Source organism: Macaca fascicularis, chromosome 18 (genome assembly GCF_037993035.2).
Source record: "Macaca fascicularis isolate 582-1 chromosome 18, T2T-MFA8v1.1".
Taxonomy (NCBI): Eukaryota; Metazoa; Chordata; class Mammalia; order Primates; family Cercopithecidae; genus Macaca; species Macaca fascicularis.
Window position 1 is genome coordinate 22,733,542 of NC_088392.1, and position 25,511 is coordinate 22,759,052.

The following is a 25,511-nucleotide window of genomic DNA, read 5'->3' on the forward strand; positions in this document are numbered from 1 at the left end:
TACCTGAGCACCCGCCTCTAAAGGTGGTAAGGAAAAAAAATCATAGTAACCCATGAATAATACTAAAGCACAGATGAAAGGGGTTTGTTTTGTTTTATTGAGTTTTTTTTTTTTTTTTTTTTGAGACAGGGTCTCATTCTGTCGCCCAGTCTGGAGTGCAGTGGCATGATTACGGCTCACTGCAACCTCAACCTCCCAGGCTCAATTGATCTGCCAGCCTCGGCCTCCAAAAGTGCTAGAATTAGAGCCACCAGCCACCGCACCCAGCCAAGTATTTTAAATAGAGAACATGCATCTTGAATAAAGCCTCCAAATATAGGGTAAAAATATTTACATATATATACTACGTATGTCTATGAATACAGGCAGATAGGCAAATTAAGACGTACTTATCAGCCAGGCATGGTGGCTCACGTCTGTATTCCCAGCACTTGGGAGGCTATGGCGGGCGGATCACCTGGGGTCAGGAGTTCCAGACCAGACCAGCCTGGCCAACATGGCAAAACCCCGCCTCTACTAAAAATACAAAAACTAGCCGGGCATAGTGGTGCACACTTATAATCCCAGCTACTCAGGAAGCTGAGGCAGGAGAATCACTTGAATGTGGGAGGCAAAGGTTGCGGTGAGCCGAGATTGTGCCACTGCACTCCAGCCTGGGTGACAGAGTGACACTCCCTCTCAAAATAAATAAAAAATAACTAAAAGACATACCTATGGAAACAAATTTTTAATGAAATCATGTACATAAAAATTAGGAAAATAAGATATATACATACATGTATAGCTTTATTATTAATATATTTTCTCTGTTTCCATGTAGCTAACCAAGTATTTTGCTTCCTTTAGAAGTAGTTGTTTCAAGTTAAACTATTCCTCATGTGCCTACCAATTCCACAAACAGCTCCATTTCATTAAATGTATTTTAAATTACTTTAAGTTTCTTTGTGAAACATACAAAGACAAAAACAAATCCTTGTTTTTGCTGTATTCTGTGCAAGAAAAAATGTTACAACTTATGACATTTTTAGGATACTGTTTTTGTAGGCATTTAAGTAAAAACCTGAATCGCTATCTTGGGTTAGTACTGAAAAGTCTTGGAAAACTTCTAGATTTAATACTGAAAGATGCTTAAAATGAAAATACGGTATAAAAGATAAAAAGTGGGCTGGGCACAGTGGCTTATGCCTGTAATCCCAGCACTTTGGGAGGCCGAAGCAGGTGGATCATCTGAGGTCAGGAGTTCAAGGCCAGTCTGGCTAACATGGTGAAACTCCATCTCTACTAAAAAAAAAAAAAAAAAAAAAATTGGCCAGGCATGGTGGTGGGAGCCTGTAATCTCTGCTATTCGGGAGGCTGAGGCAGGAGAATCACTTCAACCAAGGAGGTGGAGGTTGCAGTGAGCTGAGATCGTGCCATTGCACACCAGCCTGGGCAACAGAGTGAGACTCCATCTCAAAAAAAGAAAAGAAAAAAGATAAAAGTGATGCACTTGTATACGGCAGCTCCATTATAATCTCATGGGACTATCACTGTGTAAGTACTCCATCCTTGACCCAAAAGGGCGTTATGCAGCACATGACTGTGCATAATTGGATTAAATTATGACTTAAATGAAGTTTGGTTAAAATCGACACCTACCTTTTTAATTGTTTTTGTCTGGACCAAAGCAAGTTCTCTATTCTCATCTGCTACGTACAATGAAAGTTTCACGTACGGATCACTGTAAGAAAATATTTCAGATTTAATAGGATTATACTTTTCATTCAAAAGAGAAAACAGTGGAACCTAAATGAAAATGCAAATATCAGTTAAAGTCTCAGCTTGTATTATTTCCACAAACTAAGCAATAACCTTTTTAACATATCTACTAAGTCAATACACTTGGAGTAAAGTTCCTATCAAAACCAGTGTCAATAATGTTTACTTAGAAGCCAAAAAATATATATAATTTTAAAGACAGATTCTGAAAAGATTACAAGAAAGATTAAAAGGCACACAGATTTTGTTCAGACTTTACAAAATTCAGCTAGAAAATTTAGTTTAGGTCTTATCCATATTCTTATTCCTAGCGTCTAGGTAATTAGTGGAGGTAAAACAGCCACTGTCCACATGACCCAACACCTGCCATTTTACAGGAGTCACTTTCCAGGGGAGTGAGGCTCAGCCTTCAGCATATCAGATTCACCTGATGGAGGGGGTGATTAAAACACAGATAACTGGGCCCCACTCCAAAATCTGAATTCAGTCCGAGGTAGAACCCAAGAATCTGCATTCCTGACACGTTCCCACTGATGCCAAGGCTCCTGACCCAGGAACCACACTCGGATAACTACTGTTCTAGATGGCATTTGAAAAGAGTATTTTCTAGCTACAGAAACTAAATTTTCAATGTCCAGCCACAATCTGTTGCTTATAAAAGAGCTCAAGGCCTGATGGTCATGTTACCTCCAGAGAATGTGCTGTGGAGATGCATGCAGAACGCACACACATGCACATACAGAATCCCCAGTTATAAAGAATGCCATAAACTCTGCTGCTACCTCTCATTTTTATGCCTCTCAGCTATCATGATTGCCGGCTATTACATAACTGCAATAAAGAGCTAAGCATTTCCTGTAATAAAACATCCACATTCTTCCACTGGTGGTTCATTTACCTCAGTCTGTATCCCTTGAATAGCTCACAGTAATTGACACATGCAGCTGGGGACTGTGGGTGGGATCCTTGGGTGTGGGACACCATATCTTCCAGCAGTAATAAAGAAGTCAGGTGGGAATACGTAACATCTTGAGTGCTCATCCAGGTAGGTACTAAGGTATGATCAACTCTATGAAAGATCGACTAAGAAACTTCCTGAAATAGAGTTCAGCCTGAAGACAGAACCAAAGGCCAACGTCTTGGAGCTGGCTACAGGACAGTAGGATGTAAGCTCAAGGGAAGGAGAGGGCTGGGCGCAGTGGCTCACGCCTGCAGTCTCAACCATTTGGGAAGCTGAGGCAGGCAGATCGCTTGAACCCAGGGGTTCAAGACCAGCCTGGGCAACATGGCGAAACCCTATCTCTACAAAAAAATAAAAAAATTTTAGCTGCGTGTGGTGTCATGCACCTGTAGTCACAGTCACTACAGAGGCTGAGGTGGGAGGATTGCTTGAGCCTGGGAGGTGGAGGCTGCAGTGGGCCGAGATCGTGCCACTGCACTCCAGGATGGGCGACAGAGTCAGACCCTGTCTCATTCATTTATTCATCAATAAGAGGAGGGGGGAAACGGGTGCCCAGATTGCTCTCAGGCTCCTCCTCCCTTTCAGCTGGTACTTAACTACTCTTAACTTCAGACTGCTCATGAATGAAATGGGAATGACAATTCCTAACTCAGGCAGGTTTTGCAAAGACCAGAGAAAATCATGTATTAATACTAGTACCCAGCACCATTCCAAACATACAATACAAAAGCCCCATAAATGACAGCCAAGGTAACTGTTCTTTGCTTCCTCTCTTAGGAGATGTTTGAGGTTCTCTGTTGCTCCTTTTGACTCCAAACTCTTGCTACAATGACTGATTTGACACTGATGACCTCACAGTACACACTGGGTGCCAGGCAACTGCAGCATGCTACATATTCCACGCCTCCTCATTATTCATATGGAGGTCCCACAGGATCTGGGTAGAGATGGTCACACTGGGAATCTTACTCACAATGAAGCTCACCAAAATTCATTTGTGCCATCAAGTTACCATTCTAGGGGCTGCTGTTGATACAACTCAGGGCTAGCATGAATATGACTCTCTAGGAAGCTCAATGCTGTGCGAGAACACGTAGATTAGGAGGCAAATTCTATTTTACAAACTTTTTGTTTTCTCTTAGTGAAGCTGCTTAGACATCATATTTTTCCTTTCAGCCTTTCCAAGGAGACAGTAAACTGGTACTAGGATTCAAGCAACCTTCTATTTCCTGAGTGCCTACTATATGCCAAGAAAAGAGACAGGTTACAGAAACAAAAGACACTGGCCCTACCCATTTGAATGGAGCACAGAGGAATGAAAACATGATTGTGACAGAGCGTGCCAAGCATCCGGGAAAACAGCAGTCAGCAGCAGGGGTCCCTGACTTCCTGTGCAAATCCGGGCACCTGGCCCTACCTCAGATCTGCTAATCAGAATCTCCGGGGTCAGGACCTAGGAGTCTACATTTATGGAGTGTCTCATGTGATTTCTATGCACTGGTCCATCCAGATACCACTGCCAGATAGGAGTCTGAAGGCACACACAGAACCGGGAGGCACGAGGCAGAAAGATCACAGGCAGAGGTCCAGTGATTGGCTGGAGTTGGGGTTCCGAACATTAAAAAGCCTGGCATGGCTGTGGTCAGGAGGGCTCAGGGAGAAAAGGCAGCTGGAGAGGGAGTCCCGGCTCAATGGCCACAAGGAGTCTGCTATTCCTGCAGAGCTCAAACCCTGGCTCTTCATCAATTAGTACATGACTTTGGGAAACTTACATAGCCTTTCTGTGCCTCAGTTTTACCATCTACATAATGGGTATAATAGTGGTACTTCCCTTATAAAAAGGCCATTGGAAAGACAAATTATAATAGTGCTTGACAGGAGTATAGTCAGCACTTAATAAATGCTAGTTGCTGGCTGGGCGTGGAAGCAGGCGCCTGTAATCTCAGCACTTTGGGAGGCCAAGGTGGGCAGATCACTTGAGGTCAGAAGTTCTGGACCAGCCTGGCCAACATGGTAAAACCTTGTCTCTACTAAAAATACAAAAATTAGCTGGGTGTGGTGGCATGCATCTGTAGTCCCAGCTACTTGGGGAGCTGAAACATGAGAATCGCTTGAATCCAGGAGGCGGAGGTTGCAGTGAGCCAAGATTACACCACTGCACCTGGGCAACAGAGTCAGAATCCGTCTCTAAATACATACATACACACATAAATGTTAGCTGCCACCATCATCATCCTCATTGTGGAGTTGTCTAAATACAGAAGAATCATGATCATATTCATTAGAAGGAGGTAAGACAGCAAGCAGCGAGACCCGTTGGAAGGCCTCTGTGCCCAAGAGTAAGAAAGCTCTGAATGGAGAGGTGGCATAAATCAAAAAGGATTGACTGCTCATCCAAAGGTGGACTCAAAAGAACAAGGTGGCCAACTGATGTGGCAGGTAGGTGGGTTGGGTCAGGAGGAGAGGGAGTCCATGCCAACTCCAGGTCTTGGCAGGTAGGTGGGTTGGGTCAGGAGGAGAGGGAGTCCATGCCAGCTCCAGGTCTTGGGCCTCTTGACAAATTATGCCGTTACACACGGAGCCCTAGAATCTCTTCTGCTCCACGTTCATGACGATGCATTTGTGTGTAAGTGCGCAAGGGCCTACCAAATAATGATGGCCGGTACTGTCTGTTCTCAGGAGATCCTAATGATTTAGTGCTATTCCAACAAGAAGTTTGAGCCTTGAGCCTGGCCTCCAAATCCACGTCAAGGTTGGGCAGACACCAAAATGCACCCGGAAGGATCTCAGGTTCCTCAGTATTTTTCACTGAGTAAATAAAATCCAGAAGAAAAACCACTTGGGAGGTTATAGCTGTTTACTTACAAGTAAGACACCTCACTGTCACATAAAAGATTACATCTGAAAAAAAAATACAAGGGTGACATCGCTTTAGAGATATGAGACATGCCAGGAACTGTGCATGAAATCAATGGCTAGGAAACAGACTCCCTGAACTAAAATGAAGTCATAAGGAGTCTGACAGATGCCAAGATACTCAGCAGGAAATCCTCAGGAACCTGCTCTCTCAGGAGAGGTCACCAAGAAATCCTGGTCAAAAACCCACTCTGATTTTGCAAAATTTCCAAAAGAAAAGCTTTTCAATTATTGTCTCTTTCATTCTCAACATGGAATCCAGTGCTGAAAATTCAGTTCTCTCCTCTGGGCCTCTGCTCCAGTTCTAATAGAGAGACTGCAGGACTGCACTGATCTCAAGTGGGTTTAAAGAATTCAGAGATGGAAATATTCTTCAAGGGTCTTATTCCACCTTCATCACCATGAAGCAAAAGACAGTGCAGACGAGGTCATCTGTCAGGGAGAGTTGAGAATGAGATTTTCTGGGTTTGCTCCATTGCTCATCCCTTTTGGGACACACTCCACAAGGACAGTCCTCCTGCCCAATCATTACTGGGGTAATGCTTAACCCTCTCCATTTGATTCACTGAAGTGTTCCATGTTCCTTCACGCCTATTCTTTGCTCATTTTTATCAGCATAAACAGTCTGCTGAGCTCCACATATTTTAAGGGGGCAGGGTCGTAAGGGGAGAGGGGAGGGCAGGAGTTGCCTCCAAGGGGCAAAACGTCAAAGGGGATTACACTCAGTCTGCAGCCAGATTGCAATGCCACCCTGCCTTGTCTACCTGCTATAGAGGTGTTCCTGCAAGATACTTGGATATCAGAAGAACAACGAGAAAGGTCTTCATTTTTCAACTGTGCCTCCTGAGGGGCATCCCAACCTTAACCAAAGGAAGCAATAATTCTTTGCGGTAAGAGGAAGATGCTCAATACAGCGCTGGGACCGCTTGCACAAAGACTGTGTCTTTGCTCCCTGTGGGGAAAGAGCAGAGGGCTCATGGATGCAGCGTATTTCACAGCACCATACAGCAAATTTCTTTCGACTACCTGACACACTGAAGATTTAGCTAACCCAGAGAAAGTTGCACTGCAAAACCCAGTTTGTTCATGACAACTTGTTTTGTTGAAGGTTTCCTCATTCTTTTCCACTTCTACTGTTACCATCAAGTGTTACATAATAATGTATATCCTCAATAAAGCAATTAACAGTTACAAAACATTTATAAACAATATAGAAAAAATCTAGAATGTGTGAGAAGAAAAATATACATGAATACATGCAATAATACTGAAACTGAAGTTTTTATCTAACAAATTGTCAAAGATTGAAAAAAAGGTAATACTTTCTAAAGAGAGGCAGACATTTAACACTCTGCTACTGGAAGGAATAATTATTACAACTTTTCTGGGAAACAACATGGCAAAAGTATCAGAAGCATTCAAAGAGTGGACCCCCTTTGATTCATCAAATTTATTTCTAAGGATTAATCCCGAAGAAGGAATCCCAAAGAAGGAATCTTTACCAGAGAGGCAGGAAAATATTTACTGGTAAAAGATACTCATTACAGCATCATATATAATAAGAAAAAATTAGAAGCAAACTTCCAGGCCAATAATTGGGAAACAATTAAATAAATTATGGTACAATCATATACTAGAATATTATAAACCACTAAAACCATGTTTTCTAATAATATTTTAACATAAGAGAAAATCATGGCATAACATTAAGAAATAAGCAGGATCTAAAAATGTGATTAATTCAAATATACATATATATGAAAGTAATTAAGGAAAAGAAGGCTAAAATGTTAATAGTCATTCTCTCTAGATGATGTTTACAAATTATTTTGTCATTTATGGTTTGTATTAAGTTTCTACTGTGAGCAAGTACTACTTTTATGAGTGTAAAAAAGGTACAAAAAAACTAATAATAGTTACACTTAAATGAGGTACTGAACCCTGTAATTTCATGGCCAGCCCACATCTCAATAACAAACCCTAAAGGGCTTCAAATATTTTGTTTGCCCAGAAAATTGACTTAAGTAGATGACTACTGAAAATTTTTGAAAACAAAATGTACATATCTTTCAGCCCAAGATTTACTGAAAGGCAGAAGCGTATTTTAAAATACATCACTAATCACCAATACTGGCAATGAGCCACTATTAAGTATGTACAATTTTCCAGCAAATATAAGAGATTAATGGTTTAGATTACAGTCAAATGCATTCTTCACCTAAGCAGCTAAAAAATACATTAAACTTTATTGCTCAGGCATAGTCTCTGAAGCTGCCGGCAAAACACACTTTTGGATACTTCCGTTATGATGGTTTTGTTGTTTGGAGCAACTAGTGGTTTACCTGCATTCTAAAACCTTCCCAGCCACTCAAGTCTTGAAATCTCTAGCCAGGACCAACTCTGGCCTTGCAGCCCCCTTGCCATCCATAACTAGTCACTTGAGGGTCCCAACCTTGGTTGGGTCACAGAGACCCCTGGGAGCCAGGGAGCAACTGTATGTGCATCTATCTCTAACACATATATACATAGCTCTGATGATAACTATATAGCTATCTATGTAGGCATCTACATAGAGATCATCAGAGCTGTGTATACATGTGTTGACTAATAAAATATGTGCTAATAAAATATGTACTTTGCTAATATGTGGTGACTAATAAAAATATTTAAATATTTAAGCTTAAATAGTTTGTTAAAAAAATTTGTTCCCTTATCTTTTGGTAGTAAAAATGTTGTTCAGTGGAAGTTACAAAAAGGAAAGTTTCACCTATAAATTACCGAAATATCCATTCAGTCACCAAAGAAAATGACAATCTGTGACTTGTCTTTATTGCCAGCATATTCTACTGTGCCTTTTCTCCATATATGTGCAACTACCAGAGGTTAAGAAACCAGCTCTTTCTTTTATGCTATTAATAATAGAGCCAAGAGAGATAGCAACTCCTAAGGCTATAAGGAAAGAGGGAAACAAAAACTGTTCCCTTTTTGGAAACTGTTTCACAATGGATTTTATTCCTCGAATAGTCAAGGAGTGTCCACCATACACAACGGACTGTGGTGGGCACCAAAGTGTGGGGCGGGGAATAGAGGTAAACAGACACAGACCCTGCCCACAAAGAGGCCATCTACCCCTCCTCCAGAGGAACCAAAATCGGACAACAGTGTTTCTAATGCAGATTGTACCTTTGTGAAACTTGGCTATATATATTAAGAGCTCAAAGAAGCTGATAAATGACAATTATTATTGTTGTTGTTATTATTATTATTTGAGATGGAGTTTCGCTCTTGGTGCCCAGGTTGAAGTGCAATGGCACAATCTTGGCTCACCATAACCTCTGCCTCCCAGGTTCAAGCGATTCTCTTGCCTCAGCCTCCCGAGTAGCTGGGATTACAGTCATGCGCCTGTACGCCAGGCTAATTTTGTATTTTTAGTAGAGACAGGGTTTCTCCATGTTGGTTAGGCTAGTCTTGAACTCATGACCTCAGGTGATCCGTCCACCGTGGCCTCCCAAAGTGCTGGGATTACAAGCGTGAGCTGCAGCGCCCAGCCAATGACAATTATTTAAGGATGATCTGAAATGTAGGAAAAACTATGAGCAATGGTCATAACTTCCAGGATCGTTAAGCAGCTTCTGGGTGCCAGCACCGTGCCTGGTGCCTCACAGACATCATCGCTCATCCCTACAACAACCCTGACAAGGAGGATCTTACAGCCTCCCTTTCATGGATGTGTGAAAGAAAAGGAATGGCTGTGAAACCAAGAGGCAAAGAAAAAAATTCCAAGATACAATCACGTCAGTCAGTGAATGTTTCCTCTCAAGAGTGAGTCTGGGAGGACACTGAGTGACCAGAACAGCCCACCTACTTCCCTCATGGTTAGAAGAAGAAACGTTAAGCCAACCAGCACTTCATAAAACATTCTCTTTTTTTTTCTTTTCTTTTTTTTTTTTTTGAGACAGGGTCTTGCTCTGTCACCCAGGCTGGAGTGCAGTGGCAAGATCATGGCTCACTGCAGCCTCAACCTCCTAGGCTCAAACAATCCTCCCACCTCAGCCTCCTGAGTAGCTGGGACTACAGACATGCACCATCATGCCTGGCTAAATTTTAAAAATGTTTTGTAGGGACGAGGTCTCACTATGTTGCCCAGGTTGGTCTCAAACTCCTAGCCTCAGGCGATCTTCCTGTCTCTGCCTCCCAAACTGCTGGGATCACAGGTGTGAGCCCCTACACTTGGCCAAAGACACATTTTTATTTTTATTTTTATTTATTTTTGAGATGGAGTCTCACTCTCTCGCCCAGGCTGGAGTGCAGTGGCACAATCTCGGTTCACTGCGACCTCTGCCTCCCGGGTTCAAGCGATTCTCCTGCCTCAGCCTCCCAAGTAGCTGGGATTACAGATGTGAGCCACCATGCCCGGCTATACACACATACTTTTAATTGTTTAATTATATTTTATTCTTTTTGTAATAAATTGGCTCCTTCTATTTCCAATTTATAAAGTACACAGCCTTAAAAACAAAAACAAAAACAAAAACAAAAAACACCCACAGAGACACAGATTGCACTGGAAAACAAGTATAGGGACAGACTTCTGAACTAATTATTCCCTTGGAACCCTGAAAGTCAATTCCTTGACCAGTCTCACCCATGTCCTTGCGATCAAAAAGAAAACAGTTCTGGCCAAGCCCAGGAACTATGATCATGATGTCAAAATGGAGGCAACACTGAGCTGTGTCTAACTGAAAAAGAGAGCAAGTTCTAATGGCAGGAACTACTCAGGGAATTCAGCCCGGATTAACTAACCAGGGAAAAAAAGACGCTTACTTTTAATTAATTCTGGCAGTCACTGGTTCCCAGGACTTCACTTCTTCTGTCATCGTATGCTCCTGGGATGCCAGGACTAGAGCTGGGCATACACAGGCACACGGTATTCCTTTTGCATTGCAGAGAGGGATGCCGCTGAGCACCTATGTGTGTCCAGTGCTCAGGACAAAGGTCTAGCCAAAGGAGACACTATTCAAATGAGTAAGCAACAATAAAACCTGTTAGCAGTGCCACACCGAGAGTGGGCCCCACAGGGTCAGTGTACCGGACAGACAGTAAATTGCATGGTGGAGCTCACTGGTGTACAATTACGTGCACTGGTAAACACTTCCTGTGTACTTAAGCATCAACCTCTTTGCCACTGAGTGTTTGTATGAGCCGAGCTCTGTCCTAAGCCCTTCCTGTACAATCTTTGAACACATTCTAGGCTTCTCAGTGGGGGAGTAACAATGGTGCCAGAAGTATCTTGGGAACTTATTCTACACTCAGCTCAGTTGACATGCAAAATCTGACTTGATTCTCACAGGCAAAATTGTCAGACGGAAGGGATTCCTCCCTCACATGGAGTTAACAGGGGATGTGGCAGCTTCTAATATCTAAACAGGCAGCCCCAGGTGACACCCATTCAGTGACACAGCTGTTGCTGACATACATTCCCAGGGGCACCAGGAAAGCCCTGAAGCAAAGACCTTGAACTTGGCACTGGCCTGAACACAAACAAAGAATGGAACAGCTCATCTTGACCCATTCTCTATCTCATAAGATGGGGAACTATGTCCTCCCAGTATTTCAGAATGTGACCTTCTTTGGAAACAGGGTCTTCACAGAGGTAATCGAGTTCAAATGAGGTCACCAGGCAGTGGCTCATGCCTGTAATCTCGCCCCTTTGGGAGGCTGAGACCAGGAGGATCCCTTGACCTCAGTAGTTTGAAACCAGCCTGGGCAACATAGTGAGACACTATCTCCACGAATTTTTTTTTTTTTAAACTGAGCCAGGCATGGTGGCACACACCCATGGTCCCAGCTACTCAAGAGGCTGAGGTGAGAGGATTGCTTAGGCCAGGGAGGTTGAGGCTGTAGTGAGCCATGATCATGCCACTGTACTCCAGCTTAGGTGACAGAGCAAGACCCTGAGGAAGGAAAGGAGGGAGGGAGGGAGGAACGGAGGGAGAGAGGGAGAGAAGGAGGGAGGAAGGGGAAGGAGAAGGGGGGAAGGGAGGGAGAAAGGAAGAAAAAAAAAGAAAAAAACATTTTTAAAAGTATGAATGAATGAATGAATGAATGAATGAATGAATGAAATGAGGTCATTAGGTTGAGCCCTGATCCAATATGACTGGTGTTCTTATGAACAGGGGAAAGGTAGACACAGAAACAAACAGGCACAGAGGAAAGATGATGTGAAGACACAACAAGAAGATGGTCATTTACAGGCCAAGGAACACAGAGCACTGCTGGCAAACCTCACAAGCTAGAAGAGCAAGACAGGATATTCCTGTAGGGCTCAGAGACAGCAGAATCCTGCTGACTCTTAATTTCAGATTTCTGGACTCCAAAACTGATAGAAAATAAATTTCTGTTGTTAGCCACCTAGTTCACAGGGCTTTGTCATGGCAGCCCTAGCAAACTAATACTCCATTAAAGCCAGCCTTTTTTGGAAACCCTTGGGAACAAATGTGTTACAGAATTCTGACTTTTTTTCTCACTTTAGAAAGATGATTGGTATGGTTTGGCTGTGTTCCCACCCAAATGTCATCTTAAATTGTAGCTCCTAAAATTCCCATGTGTTGTGGGAGGGACCCAGTGGGAGATAATTGAATGGGGAGAGGGCAGTTTTACCCATCCTTGTGATAGTGAATAAGTCTCAAGAGATCTGATGATTTTATACAGGGTTTCCCCTTTCCCTTGGCTTTCATTTCTCTCTTGTCTGCCGCCATGTAAGATGTGCCTTTTGCCTTCTACCATGATTGTGAGGCCTCCCCAGCCATGTGGAATTGAGTACATTAAACCTCTTTTTCTTTATAAATGACCCAGTCTTGGGTATATCTTTACCAGCAGCATGAAAATGGACTAATACAATGACTCAGTGATTATTCCAAATATTATTATTATTATTATTTTGATTATTCCAATTATTGCATAGCATCCCCAGTAGGGGCTGGGGGAGGGCCCATAAGTGAATGTTAGTATCTGTGAGGCAAGAGGCACAAAGGGTTGAATGAAGTGTTATACATGATGCCTAGAATACTCTCAAATCTGTTCACATCAGGTTTTGCTCTCAAATCAATTTCCTACAAACCTACAAAGATGTCTTTGGTTTTCAGGGCTTTTGGGACTTTGGAATGGCAGGTAAGGGATCATGGACCTGCCCTAAGAACGCTTAAAATATGTGCCCTCCTCATGCCACCCTGCCAACCACATTCAGCCTGCAGTCCAAAACACACGCCTACCTGTGAAATCCTAGAATTCCTCAGGGAGACCAAAGGGCAAAAGTTTCCCCTCAACTCTCAGAAAAACAACTTGCAAAATAAATGTTTAGAGATTTTATCTTCAAGTCTATTAAACGTGCAAACAAACCACCAGACACCTGACTTTTCTGTTATTCTGAGGGCTGCACTATACCCCAAAGGCTTCTTAAAATGAAATTTTTAAGCGAGGATAAAACAATTGTGTGATCACAGAAAGAAAAAACTGTAATCCAGAGAAAAAGGGCTATATTACGGTGATGCCCCTATATCCTGACACATGGGTGCCACAGGATGTGTATTTTCCCCAGTTACACAGATCAATGTACGGCAGGTACCCATGTTTGGAACCCCTGGGCCCACACACTGTCAAGAAGAAAGGGAGTTTATAGAAAGAATGAAGCCCACATCAGCATGAAAAGTCTTGGCTGGCCCACCAGTGTGAACTCTGGAATCCATTACTACATCTCTAAAGCTGGACACACACTGGAGATTTTTCCTTGTGTCTGATTCATCCAAAAAGGACATGTTATTATATTTGGATCTCAGGGATCTCAGCCGGGTTAAATCCAATACAAAGCTGAGGGCCTTTTGATTTTTAAAAATCCTCTCTTAAGTTACTGTGTGTGTTAGACTGGATATCGAAGGACTTCTACAGAGAGCTCAGGGCAGGCTCTGTAATAATTAGTAGAGTGTTGTTCCTACACACCCTGCCCCACCTCGACAGGGCGCATGCTTGAGCACTGCAAGTCTTTGCCTCTAGATGACATTGTTTTATGGGTGTACGTTTCTCCCGGTCCCTGTGACCCTGGAGAAAAATGTGCGAAATAATCATGGGGTAAAGGCACAGGGGACACATTAAGAGACTTTACATAGAAGAAAATGCACCTCTCCTGTAATAGCCATGGAGTCAGACCTCTGTAATATTTAACCAGCAGAACACAGGGTCCTTCCTTTACTTTTGCCCTATGCTTCTGACTTTCTATTAGGCGGGAAATGGAGAATCCAATTTAAACCACTTGTCGGCCAGGCACAGTGGCTCATGCCTGTAATCTCAACACCCTGGGAAGCTGAGGCAAGTGGATCATCTGAGCTCAGGAGTTCGAGACCAGCCTGGCCAACATGGTGAGGCCCCATCTCTACTAAAAATACAAAAAATTAGCTGGGCGTGGTGGCTCATGCCTGTAATCCCAGTTACTTGGGAGGCTGGGGTAGGAGAACTGCTTGAACCTGGAAGCGGAGGTTGCAGGGAGCCAAGATCAACTCACGGCACTCCAGCCTGGGCGACTGAGCGAGACTCTGTCTCAAAACAAAACAAAAACAAAAAAACACTTGTCAATAACAGCCACATCTGTTTGGTTTTCCAAATAGGTCAATCTAGTATCTTCCCAGTTTTCAGGGGGTTCAGCACTGGTGTCTATTTGCTCATCCTTCACGCTTTTTCCCTATATCCTTGGAAATCTTTGATTCTTCCCAGGCTCTAGGCAGCCAGCACCTTCTTTCCCTCATCTCTGCAGGATGAAGCACCCCATAATAATCAGCCTCTCCACTTTCTGAATTCCTACAGTCTGAATACTTAGACCACTCCCTTTTCCATGGACTGTTGTGTCTGTGTTGTTTGTTCCTTTCTTTTTTTTTTTTTGAGATAGGGTCTCGCTTTGCCACCCAGGCTGGAGTGCAGCGGCGCAATCTCTGCAGCTTTGATCTCCTGGGCTCAAGCGATTCTCCCACCTCAGCCCCTGTGAGTAGTTGGGACTATAGCCATGCCGCCACACATGGCTAATTTTTTTTAACTTTTGTAGAGACAGGGGTTTTCCCATGTTGCCCAGGCCGGTTGTGAACTCCTGGCCTCAAGGGATCCTCCTGCCTCCACCTCCCTCAGTGCTGGGATTACAGGTATGAGTCACCATGTCCAGACTTGTTTGTCCCTTTTCAAGTATGTAAATCTTAATTCGCCTAAACCGGCTGCACATCACTCAGGGCCACTGTCCGTGTCTTACGCTAGTGTGTCTTTTCCATGCAACCTTGTACAAAACAGGCCTTCATTTAACATTTCTTGGTTGCTTGACTTCTTAACAAACACTATGATAGGTTACCTTCTTCCCAGGGTTACATGTTTGGAAAATAGTCCTGTCTTGAGTTGCCAAAATGTGGTACTCTCAGTGTGTTTACCTCATACCTGACAATGACACCTCAGAATGTTGACCTTCTTTGGAAACAGGGTCCTCACAGAGGTGAGTGAGTTCAAATGAGGTCACCAGGCACAGTGGCTCATGCCTGTAATCTCATACCTGATAATGAATAACTAGATGCAGAATTTATTTTCCACAAATTTTCTTGAACTTGTTTCATTTTCCTCTCTCTATAATGTAGGAAACATAGGGTCATTTTGCATAGTGTACACTCACATACACTCAAAGAAACAATAAAATGATTAAAAAAAAAAAAAGAAGAAGTTTCACAGTGAACCTCATTTCTGCAACATTACCTGACACCAAAAACTGAAATCATGAATCACTTTTGATTAACTAAAAGCATAAACATATTAACTGACTTATAGAGCTGATACCCTTGTGTTTAGTTAAAAACAAATATTCAAATCAAAAGGACACAAGAAATACTAATGTTTGAGGACTAACTTTGGGAGAAAATAATAAAACATTTAATTCCAGAAACCCTGATGAGGCTGTTGGTAATCACTTACAAATTGAAAGTGGAGTTCACATTTAAAAATGAATCTTCAGCTCACTATGCACCATTATAATTTTTGTTTCCAGTTGCTTACATTCTTAGTGTCATTTTTCATGCTTTTGTATGTCTGCTGTTGATATTTTTCCAACCTGAAAAGCTTTTTTTTTTTTTTTTTGAGACAGAGTCTCACTCTGTCGTCCAGGCTGGAATGTGGTGGCACGATCTCGGCTCACTGCAACCTCTGCCTCCTGGGTTCAAGCAATTCTCTTGCCTCAGCCTCCCGAGTAGCTGGGACTACAGGTGCCCGCCACCATGCCCAGCTAATTTTTGTATTTTTAGTAGAGATGGGTTTTCACCATGTTGGCCAGGATAGTCTTGATCTCCTGACCTTGTGATCCGCCCACCTCAGCCTCCCAAAATGTTGGGATTACAGGCGTGAGCCACCGCGCCCGGCCCAAAAAAGCTTTCCTTAAATGAAGATGTATAAGCCTTAATCTAGATATGAATCTTCACACACCAAATAAACTATTAAACAGCTCTCAATAATAATGATTGAGAAAACATTTGTTGTAATTAACCTCAAATTTTTGTGCAGCTGATGTGGAATGAGATAATATTAAAGAGCAATGACAATTATATTAAGTAAGTGCCACCTGGGGATGCAACGAGCATCAGCACAAACGGAGACATGAGTGCCCCCCAAACTAGGTCTTTAGGGGACAAAAAGTGTGATAGATTACTGCAGGCAATGTGAGGGTGCACAGGGAGACTTTTTCACCGTGCCATCCGCTATGCTGGGCAGCAGTTTGAGACCTCAGCAACCAACGTCCTGGGAGCATGCCTGCCTGCTGCATGGCTCCTCACAAGTGAGCCCAAACCCTAACCAGACATGTGCCATCTCAGTGTAAGAAATGGCATTTGCGTGGAGACAACTATGATTCTAGCCAAACATCACTTATTAATTGCTAATGCATTGACACTGTATATATTCTGCAGTCTATAATTCTGAAAAAATTCTAAAAAGTAAATAGGTCCTACAAAAAAAACACAAAAGGAGAAGGGGAAAAAAAATCACCCTCTTCCATGGTTAGCAAAGTCGTTTCACCGCAGAGCAGTGTTCTAGCACTTCATGTGCACAGGGATTGCCTGGGATCTGGTTAAAATATAGTCTGATTGGGTAGGTGTGAGCTGCACCTCAAGAACCTGCATTTCTAACAAGCTCCCTGGTGATGCCAATACAGCTGGTGGGAGTAGCAAGACTAAAGAAGCTCGAATACCACTCACTTTGCAAAGAATTCCAAGTGTGGAAGGGTGCATGGGCTCTCCCATAAAGAACTGAGACCTTAGGAATATCAAGTTGTATGTGGATACTCCCCAACGCTCATCCTGGGCCTCTTTTCACGCAACAGCTTTCCTTGGAGGGAGCTCACACCCTGCCTCCACACACACCTCCCTGACTATTAAAGACCAAGACCTCAGGCTTGAGCACCAGGCAAGCAAATGAGGGCCCCTCTGGCCATCCCAACCTCATTGATTAAGCACCTTGAGGATAAAAATCACGGAAAGTCCCAATCTCCTGTTTTCCATATCTTGTCAATGCAGCCAAATTACTAACCAAATAGCCTAAGCTTCATCCACTCTGCACTGGTTCTTTGTAACCTACAACAAACTATTGTGGCATACATGGTCTGCCCAGCTCGGGCCCCTGCATGCCCCTCCAGTGCCATCTTCCATGTGCCTTATACATGTTGCCAAGTGGAGCGACTATGACTTTTAGTTCTCAGAGCACAGCATGCTTTCTCCTCTGCTAGAAACGCCCTGCCCCAACCCGGCATGCACATCATGTTAAAACAAGCTCCAGTGCCTCTGGGAAGGCTTCCTGGCCCTCAAGCTCCACTCCTGTTGGCAGAAGCCTATCAGTGGTGCAGTTGTTTACTTCTGTGTCCATTTCTGCTATCGGTCTGGAAGCTCCTTGTGAACAGGGCCATGCCTTGGTCACTTGTGTGCATCACATTCCAGTCATGCAGTGGGTCTGCAACAAAGATTGCTTTACAGGGCACTGAGATGGCCCTTGGGCAGGTTAGGCAAATGGGAAAGGGGGTAATGGCTGGAGTGGGGTAGGGTAAATCTTGAGATTTATGGTAAGTAGATACTGGAAAATATCTGTCTGTCATGAAGCATATAGCTTTCATATGCTGGGCAAGAGCCAGCTCTATTATTTTAAGGTGTAATACTGCTTAAATTTGGGGTAAATTGGATAGAAATAAAATAGCCTTACTTGCTATTATCATCAAACTCTCACTTGGTTATTTTTCTGATGTCATGACTGAAAAAAAGAAGTTCAATAGCAATGGAGCAGAAGCTGAAAGAGAAGGATAATCTGCTCTTAGGGAGTTTGAACAAGAGGCAATTAATAAAGGATTAAGCTAAGTAAAACCACAGCAGAACATGTAACTGCAGCATGTTGAACACTGAAAACCAGAGGGGCAATTAGGTAGGAAAAACCCACAGTGGGTAAAACACTCACTGGGTCAATGAGCAACAGGTGGAACTGCACAAGGCTAATCCCTTGTGGACCTCTTTCTAGAAGAGAAGCAAGGAAAGCAGACTCCAGCCCTTAGACAGAGCATGCAGAGACGTCTGGTAATTAGACTGACCGCACAGTCCTACGAGCCACCCAGCGAATTCCATCTTACTAATGCGTAAAGGTGGGGTAAGGTGACCTGCGGACAACTCACCTCCAAATACTGACGGCTCAGAAGAAACCACAGCCTCCACACTGACCGAAATTAGGATCACGCGGTCCTTCAGGACACCCCCAGGAAGACCGCCTGGAGACTCCTTTACACAGACCCTCCTAAGGCTCCGCGGTCTGCTTCTCTTCTCCTATTTCTTCATTCAACAAATTCTCACTACATGTCTGGCATGGTTGTTTTAGGCATCTGAGATGTGCCAGGGAAGAAAACGGACAAAACTCCCTACCTTCCAGGGGAGACAGGTAGCAAACAATACCGAATAAATTACTAAAGTTCACAGTGTTAGAAGATGATAAAAACTAAAGAGACAAGAAGCACAGCAAGGAGGACTGATGTGGGGACGTGGAGGCAGATACAGGCTGCAGGGCAGGCACCTGATTTTGTGAAATCTGTGAGTAGCCGCTTGAAGGAAATATATTATGGCTCACTGGAAAGGCAGACTCTAACAGAAATATAACAATTGAATATCTGACAAAGATCAGATTTTTTTTTTTAAATGGATGCCTTGGTTGACTTGACTTAGGGTAACACAGCAGCATCACGGAGGGCATGCGCTCTGGAGTCTGACACACCCTGGTTTGTTTTCCAGCTCTGCCATGTGCAACTCAAAACAACAGGATGTCATCTCTATCAGCTGTAGCAGTGAGGCCTCATGAGATGCGAGGTTTGTACACCCTCTAGCACAGCGCCCAGCACTCGGTGAGCCGAGGCTATCAGCACTGCTCAGACTTAAGACCACAGTAGGTCCCAAAGCATTCCCTGTCCCCAAGCACAGCACAAGAACTCATGCTCCTGCTCACTTGAAAAGTTCAGAAAAGACAGCTTTATTCTCAGTGGTGCTAAGTTTAAGAAATTAAGAAGTAATAGAATGGTGTCATGACTGTGTTGCTCTGCATATGCGTTCACATTCATCCCTCCCCCTCAGGATTTATCCTATAGTTGCAAAAAATCATTTGCCAGGCCTGGTTTGATGGGTTGCGATAATCAATTTTGACTTGGGGGTGGGGGAGAAAACACAGAGCTCTGCTATTGGAGGTCACTTAGTCTCACACAACTGCATTTGGCAAACGACAAAACTAGGAGATAAAGGGCACTTCTGCCCTCAATGGTGCAGTCGCAATTTCAGGCCTTTACTTCTCTCTGTCTAAACTGCTATACCTCTTAGAGGGCAGAATAATTAATTCTCTTTGAGGATATTTCATAGGCGTGGATATTCCTAGTTTCCAATATTGATTACATGAGAAGAGACTTGAGTGTCTTTGATGAGTGGATATATTTTTTTTTCCAGGAAATATCCATTCATTCTGCTCCAAGATCAATGACCACTTACCCTTCTAGACATAAGAGTTTATAGTTTTCTACAAGAATGATATTTTTAAAGGTTTCTAAAAGTTGTTTTTTTTTTTTTTTCTTCTTTTAGCCACTAACCAAGTGTTAGCCACGACTTTCCTATTAACCAAAAATAGACACACTGGAAAATGTTAGGAGATACCATGGCAGAAGAAAACAAAACTGTGCTGTCTTTCAAAAGATGATCCACCCATGCAATTCTGATGGCCTTACCCTGATTTCCTTATGTCCCCCAACACTACTACTAATTCTATTATCAGTTGACTTGGCTATTATGGGTCTCCTCCACCAGGCTGAAGTTCCCTGCAAGCAGAGAGGTAAGTGGTCACAGACGGCTGTGCAGGCCACTGGCTCAGGTCCTCATGTGCCCTTGGCCTCTTCTATTTGCACTGGTATCTCGAGCAGTGGTCCCTGAGGGGCTTGGTCCATATTTGCTGAATAAATGAATTTCACCGTGAGGTTGGGAGGCCACTTAGACTCTAACTGGTGCACTTGCCATTTGGGAGCTTGCAAGCTGCATTTTACCTTGCCCACACTTCTCCCCTCTCTTAAAAAATAAGAAGCAAAGCCAAATATAGATGTGCACAAGTGCAACAAAAAGGAAATTGAATTGTGAAGCAGATAAAACCTAGGATCCGGCAGATGCAGTGGCTGGGGCTGCTCCCCGCCCAAGCGGGACAGTGGGTTGCCCCACCCACATTGCTGAGCTGAATCTCACCGCTGAGTTTCTGGGTTTTTTTCCCCTAACCTGGTTATTGCTAAACTGAGATGCTGGCTTTGTCATCAAAGCTTTCAGTTCTGTGTCATGCTCAAGATCAAATTTTCATGGCAAATTTTATCTCTAAAAAGGGATAGATGCATCATCTCTCCAGGGACCTGCAGTTCCACATGGGTGACAGGGCCCTGACTGTGTCTTGTCTTCTCATTCTCTTCCCTGCCAATACCCCCTTCTCTCTGACACTTGTACTCTTCAGCTTTCCTAATATTTCAAGGTAAGTTACTTGTTTTTTCCAGACACAGAGCATTCCTCTGCCATACACACAGTGAAACCACTCACCTGGAGTGGGTGGCCCCTATCAATACATAAATAATTTAATGAAAATTAATTTTTTAAACCAAAATTAAGGGGCATTTTCCCAATCTGATCACCATCCTCATTCAGTCCAATGCTTCAAGACTGTTAAAGTACATATTTAAATATAAATAAACAAATCAAATGAAAACAAAAGCAAGAGGAAACGAACAATCAGCCTTAAGGAAAAATGTAGCTCAACAAAAACAGACAAGTGAAAGGGAGAAGGAAGTACCCCTCAATGTCTAGCACAAGAGACACTTAAGACATATTTGGTAACTGACTAAAAGAATAAAGAGAAGACAACTTGTTTTCAAGTAATGAACAGAGCAAGTGACTTAAATAGCCTTTTGAATGAGTTAAACTAAATAGTTACACAAATATAATACCATACAGGACAGTGTCCAAAGAGAACAAATTCCTTTCAGATAGATCGCTCATTGATTAACCTCAGGTACAATTACAGCCCTGAAAACCTCAACAAAACAGGGCAAGAGAGAAAAAGTGAAGTGTATCAAAATGCCTTAAAGCCTGCCATACCATTTCCTCTAATGAAGTTAGACACTTCCTTCCAGTCTCAAGCCTGTCAACTTAGCATGGCAGATCTTGGCCAGAATAAACTCCTGGATCCAGTTAATTGAGCTAAAAGGGGTCAAACCCTAGCATTGGCAAAGGCTCAAAGATCACACCCCCAGGACTTTCAATGGCTTCTGCCCAAGAATCTATGACCAAATGACCTCTGATAACATGACAGGGTTTCCAGTCACTGGCCTTAGTCAGAGGAGGCTGTTTATAATTGCATGTGATCCTCTTGCCTGCTGCAGGCCAGATGAGTAATAGTGAAGTGAACAAGACAGCTTACATCACTGAAAGCGGTGCATTTTCCATGTATTCTATGAAACTCCAGAGTCCACTGGACTCCCGGATCTCTGTTTCCACTTAGTCTGAAGGGCAGGGGGGTCTCGGCAGGAAGTGCCCAGGTGCTCCCTGTGACCCCTGTGGGAGGGCATCTGGGTACCACCTGCCCACATCCCACTGCCCACCTGTGCTCCTGGGTACTGAGAAAACCAGGCCAGGTACAGAGGAAGCACAAATATTTACTGTAGATGAGGGTATGTTGAGTGACCCCTGGGGAATTCTGGGCCACTGGGAAGGCAGTCAAGATAGACTCAGAAAACAGCTGAGAACACGTGCTTCTGCCATGCCCTGAAGGCCAACAGCCTCTGAAACCTCCGTGATTCAAGGTGAGTGAGTGGCAGGCTCACGTCAAGCCCACCTGTAGAAAGGAAAGCCCCGTCTATGTTACTAGCACATTACATCATACTTAACTCAAAGCACATAAGAAGGAAAAGATTTCCATCAAGTTGAAAGAAACAATATGAAAATGGCTTCACATGAAAATTGACTTGGTAAAACCCTAAGAAGTACAGGCAAAAACAAAACAAAACAAACAAAAAAAAACATTGCCTGGAATGAAACATAAAAATCCCAAACAAGCCTCCCATCCCAACAGAACCGTCAGACCACAAAAGCTCCTGTCCCATCACTTGCCTTAATAAGTACATAGAGGCCCCCCACCATCACCACACCCACCAAACAAACCACTTTGGAATAAAACTTCTATACTCAAGTAGCAGAATTCATATAATTTCATACCTGCCTTCATTTTATATCTTTTCATTATATTCCACAGTGATAAGAAAATGTCCCAAACGTGTTGTTTTAAATCAACACTTAGTTGCAATAAATTTTCATAAAAATGATAGGAATGAAAAAGGTTAAGGCATAACATCTGTAACTAGTACAGATGTTTACTTCCTCTTAACTAAATAAAAAGCATTTCTTCTTCCTCTCTTCTTGACTTCACCATCATCTTACTAGATTCCCACAAGAATTAAAGTTCAACTTGTGCTCCTTACAGACATTAAAAAAAGTAAAAAAAAAAAAAAAAAGGTCAGCACCCACCACTGTGGCCATTCTTTCTCTTCCTGGTCATTACACTAATGAAACTCACCAGCCTGGGGCCAGCACAAACGTACTTTAAAATCCTTCTTCCCTTACAGAGTTATTTGTTTCCTTTTGTTTCTTTCACTGGCAATATCTCATTCAAACATGTGTAAAGTACTCTTCAATGTGAAATAAGTATTAAAGAATAAATATTAAAGAGTAGCTATGAAATAAGTACTAAAGAATAACTCAGATTTGACTGTAGGCTTTGATATTTCATATTGTTGATACATTTTTATTGTCTTAGAATTCCAGCCATCTTAACACTTAATGACATCAGAAATACTTGACTGAAAGTAACCTGGCTCATTAATAGGAAGGTGTGGCCTGCATTCATATATTTCAAGCTTTGCCAACATATGGATACACTATAACCAGTTAACTAACAGTTCATGAATCACCACAAAATGAGACAGTAAAGAAACAAAAATCACGTGTTAATCATTCAGCATATTTACGTGTGTGAATAGGAAGGGTGGGAAAATGATAGAAAACCTGAAGGAAAAACTCAGTTGAATATGTTCTGGGCTTTGACTTTTGTTTTCCCAAACAAAAAATATAATAAAATTTAGTCTAAATCATGTAAGCCAAATTACTCATACTAAGGAACAAAAAGATTTCTGTTGCTACCAAACAAAAATTCAGATATAAGACATGAATTATTCTCCAAGCAAACTATTTTATGGCCTAACATGGTATTTCACTTGAAACCAAGTAGAGCTGGTATCTCCCTCTTCTCCAGGAGGCTTCTAAGTCAGAAATACTGAGACTCAAAACGGAATAGGAAGGAAAACACAACTGTTTCCTCCTCAACCTGTGATTTCTAAAACAGAAAACAGCATTCATAGAACTTCAGTGGTCTCTATTTTCCATTATTTTCAAAAATAAAAGTATTATTGCTTTGGTTTTTGAAAGAAAGGCTGTACATTTTTCTAAATAGTCAAAAAGATAAGAAGCAAAGAATAGGGGATCAGAACACAGATCCCAATTCTTTTCAAGGCTCATTCTTTGCCTGTCATTCTTTTTATACATAAGGAGAGTAAAATTGACCAATTATAGCTAACTCCGAACACCAAACAGCATTTAAAATGGAAAATCTTGGTATGTGCTAGAACTATGCTGCTGACATAAAAACAGTATTACACCAACATCAAACTCACACCAAGAACAGATGTTACGCATTCATATAACAAACATACAGTGGTGTCTTTGTTCTTACCTATACTTTTCCTCAAGGCTGATGAAAAACAAGGCTGGAAAGTGTTCAGCTGGGCTAGCACTGCTCGAAATCTACCTCGGTGACCCTCCGGCTCCCTGGCCTCGTCTTCCTTCCCAGTTTTAAAGCGGTGTCTGTACACACCTCTGCTGACACCGGGGGAATACCAGCAAGTTTTAACACAACTGAGAAGGAATGCACCCAGCTCGCTACTTATACTGATGATTCACTTTAATGACAGGTAGAAATAAATGCTTGTTGGTGGAAGAGGGAGTTGCGTCAAGCTCCACCCCCTACCATAAGGTTAAGTAACTCCACCCAGCTCAGCAATTAGCTTACATCATCACCCGGGGCCTTATCACCAGGTTCCCTGCAGTTGTTCCTGCAGCATCTCCAAGTGAAGTCCTCAGTGGGCTTACCACACAGGATGGGCAATAACAGAGGTCACGAGGTTTTGAGGATGACTATGTCTGGTGGGGCTGTTTTGCTTATTTAAAGCCAGATCAGAGATTTTGGCATCTCCAACAGTAGAGGTCAGCCCTTCACCCTTCCACAAACTAACTCAGCTTCTACATTCTGAGGTTCTGGCCTTCGAGGCCCCACACTCGGCAGATGGCAACACAACTTCCTGGCCCTCCAAAAGCTTAAAGTCTTGAAGAGGGGAAAAAAGCAGGAACAAAAATAACTATGATACGAACTACAGCCCCAAAAAGGATCAAAAGAGGATTCTGTGTCAGATGAGAGACAGCCCCGCCCTGTAAATCCGCAGTCTCTACTCTGCATCCCAGTTTTCAGATCCCAGCTGTGTGCCCTCAGGTGTAAATCAGGGCCCTGAAGGTGCTAGCGGGGCTCTACCCTGGGACCCAGCAGCACCATGTCCTCGTTTGAGGGGTAGTCTGGCAACCTGACCACCCTTACTCTATGGAAATTCCAAGAACAAGTCAAACATGTGCTCTCTCCCTGTGACGGGCACTATGCTACTTCTCTTTCCTCTTGCTGGAAGAAGTCACACCCTACTCTCCAACCCATGCAGCCCTCTGACCCAGCAGATGTGGCTCTAATAGGAAGTGTCCCCAGTTGTAGCAAACAGCTCACTTTCTACTTGCACTCAAATTTGGTGGCATGCTCGCTTGTGAAGTGTTCCTGGCATGTCAGCTGAGAAACCCTGTAAACTAGACTTGCATTTCCCCACAGTGTTCAAACACTGGGATTTCCAGAGGTGGGGGGAAGATGAACGGATCTCCCCTAGAGGCTGGGAGGATTGCTGAAGGCTTAGAGGAGCAAGTGGGCACCAGGGTTCAACTAGAAACATTCACCCTCCTGGAGACAGGGGAACAGTGTCAACCATTTTCAGTCTTTTTTTTTTTTTTTTGAGACAGGGTCTTGCTTTGTCACCCAGGCTGGAGTGCAGTGGTGCAATCTCACACAGTTTCTGCCTCTGGGGTTCAAGCAATTCTTGTGCCTCAGCCTCCTGAATAGCTGGGACCACAGGTGTGAG

At 43.0% G+C, this 25,511-nt stretch overlaps 1 protein-coding gene across 42 annotated transcripts in view; it reads right to left on the minus strand.

Annotated features, from left to right (window-relative positions):
* The window catches only part of NEDD4L (NEDD4 like E3 ubiquitin protein ligase), a 368,857-nt gene that overhangs the window by 160,797 nt on the left and 182,549 nt on the right, over nucleotides 1–25,511 (minus strand). For 32 of the 42 annotated variants that reach the window (XM_074022439.1, XM_015439728.4, XM_074022435.1 and 29 more), the window contains one exon: nucleotides 1,639–1,720. In XM_074022439.1, the coding sequence (XP_073878540.1) occupies nucleotides 1,639–1,720 (82 nt within the window). Of the gene's footprint in view, nucleotides 1–1,638; nucleotides 1,721–10,459; nucleotides 10,581–24,016; nucleotides 24,201–25,511 lie in introns of those variants that run through there. The other 10 variants (XM_074022444.1, XM_074022458.1, XM_074022456.1 and 7 more) reach the window with 2 other exon arrangements.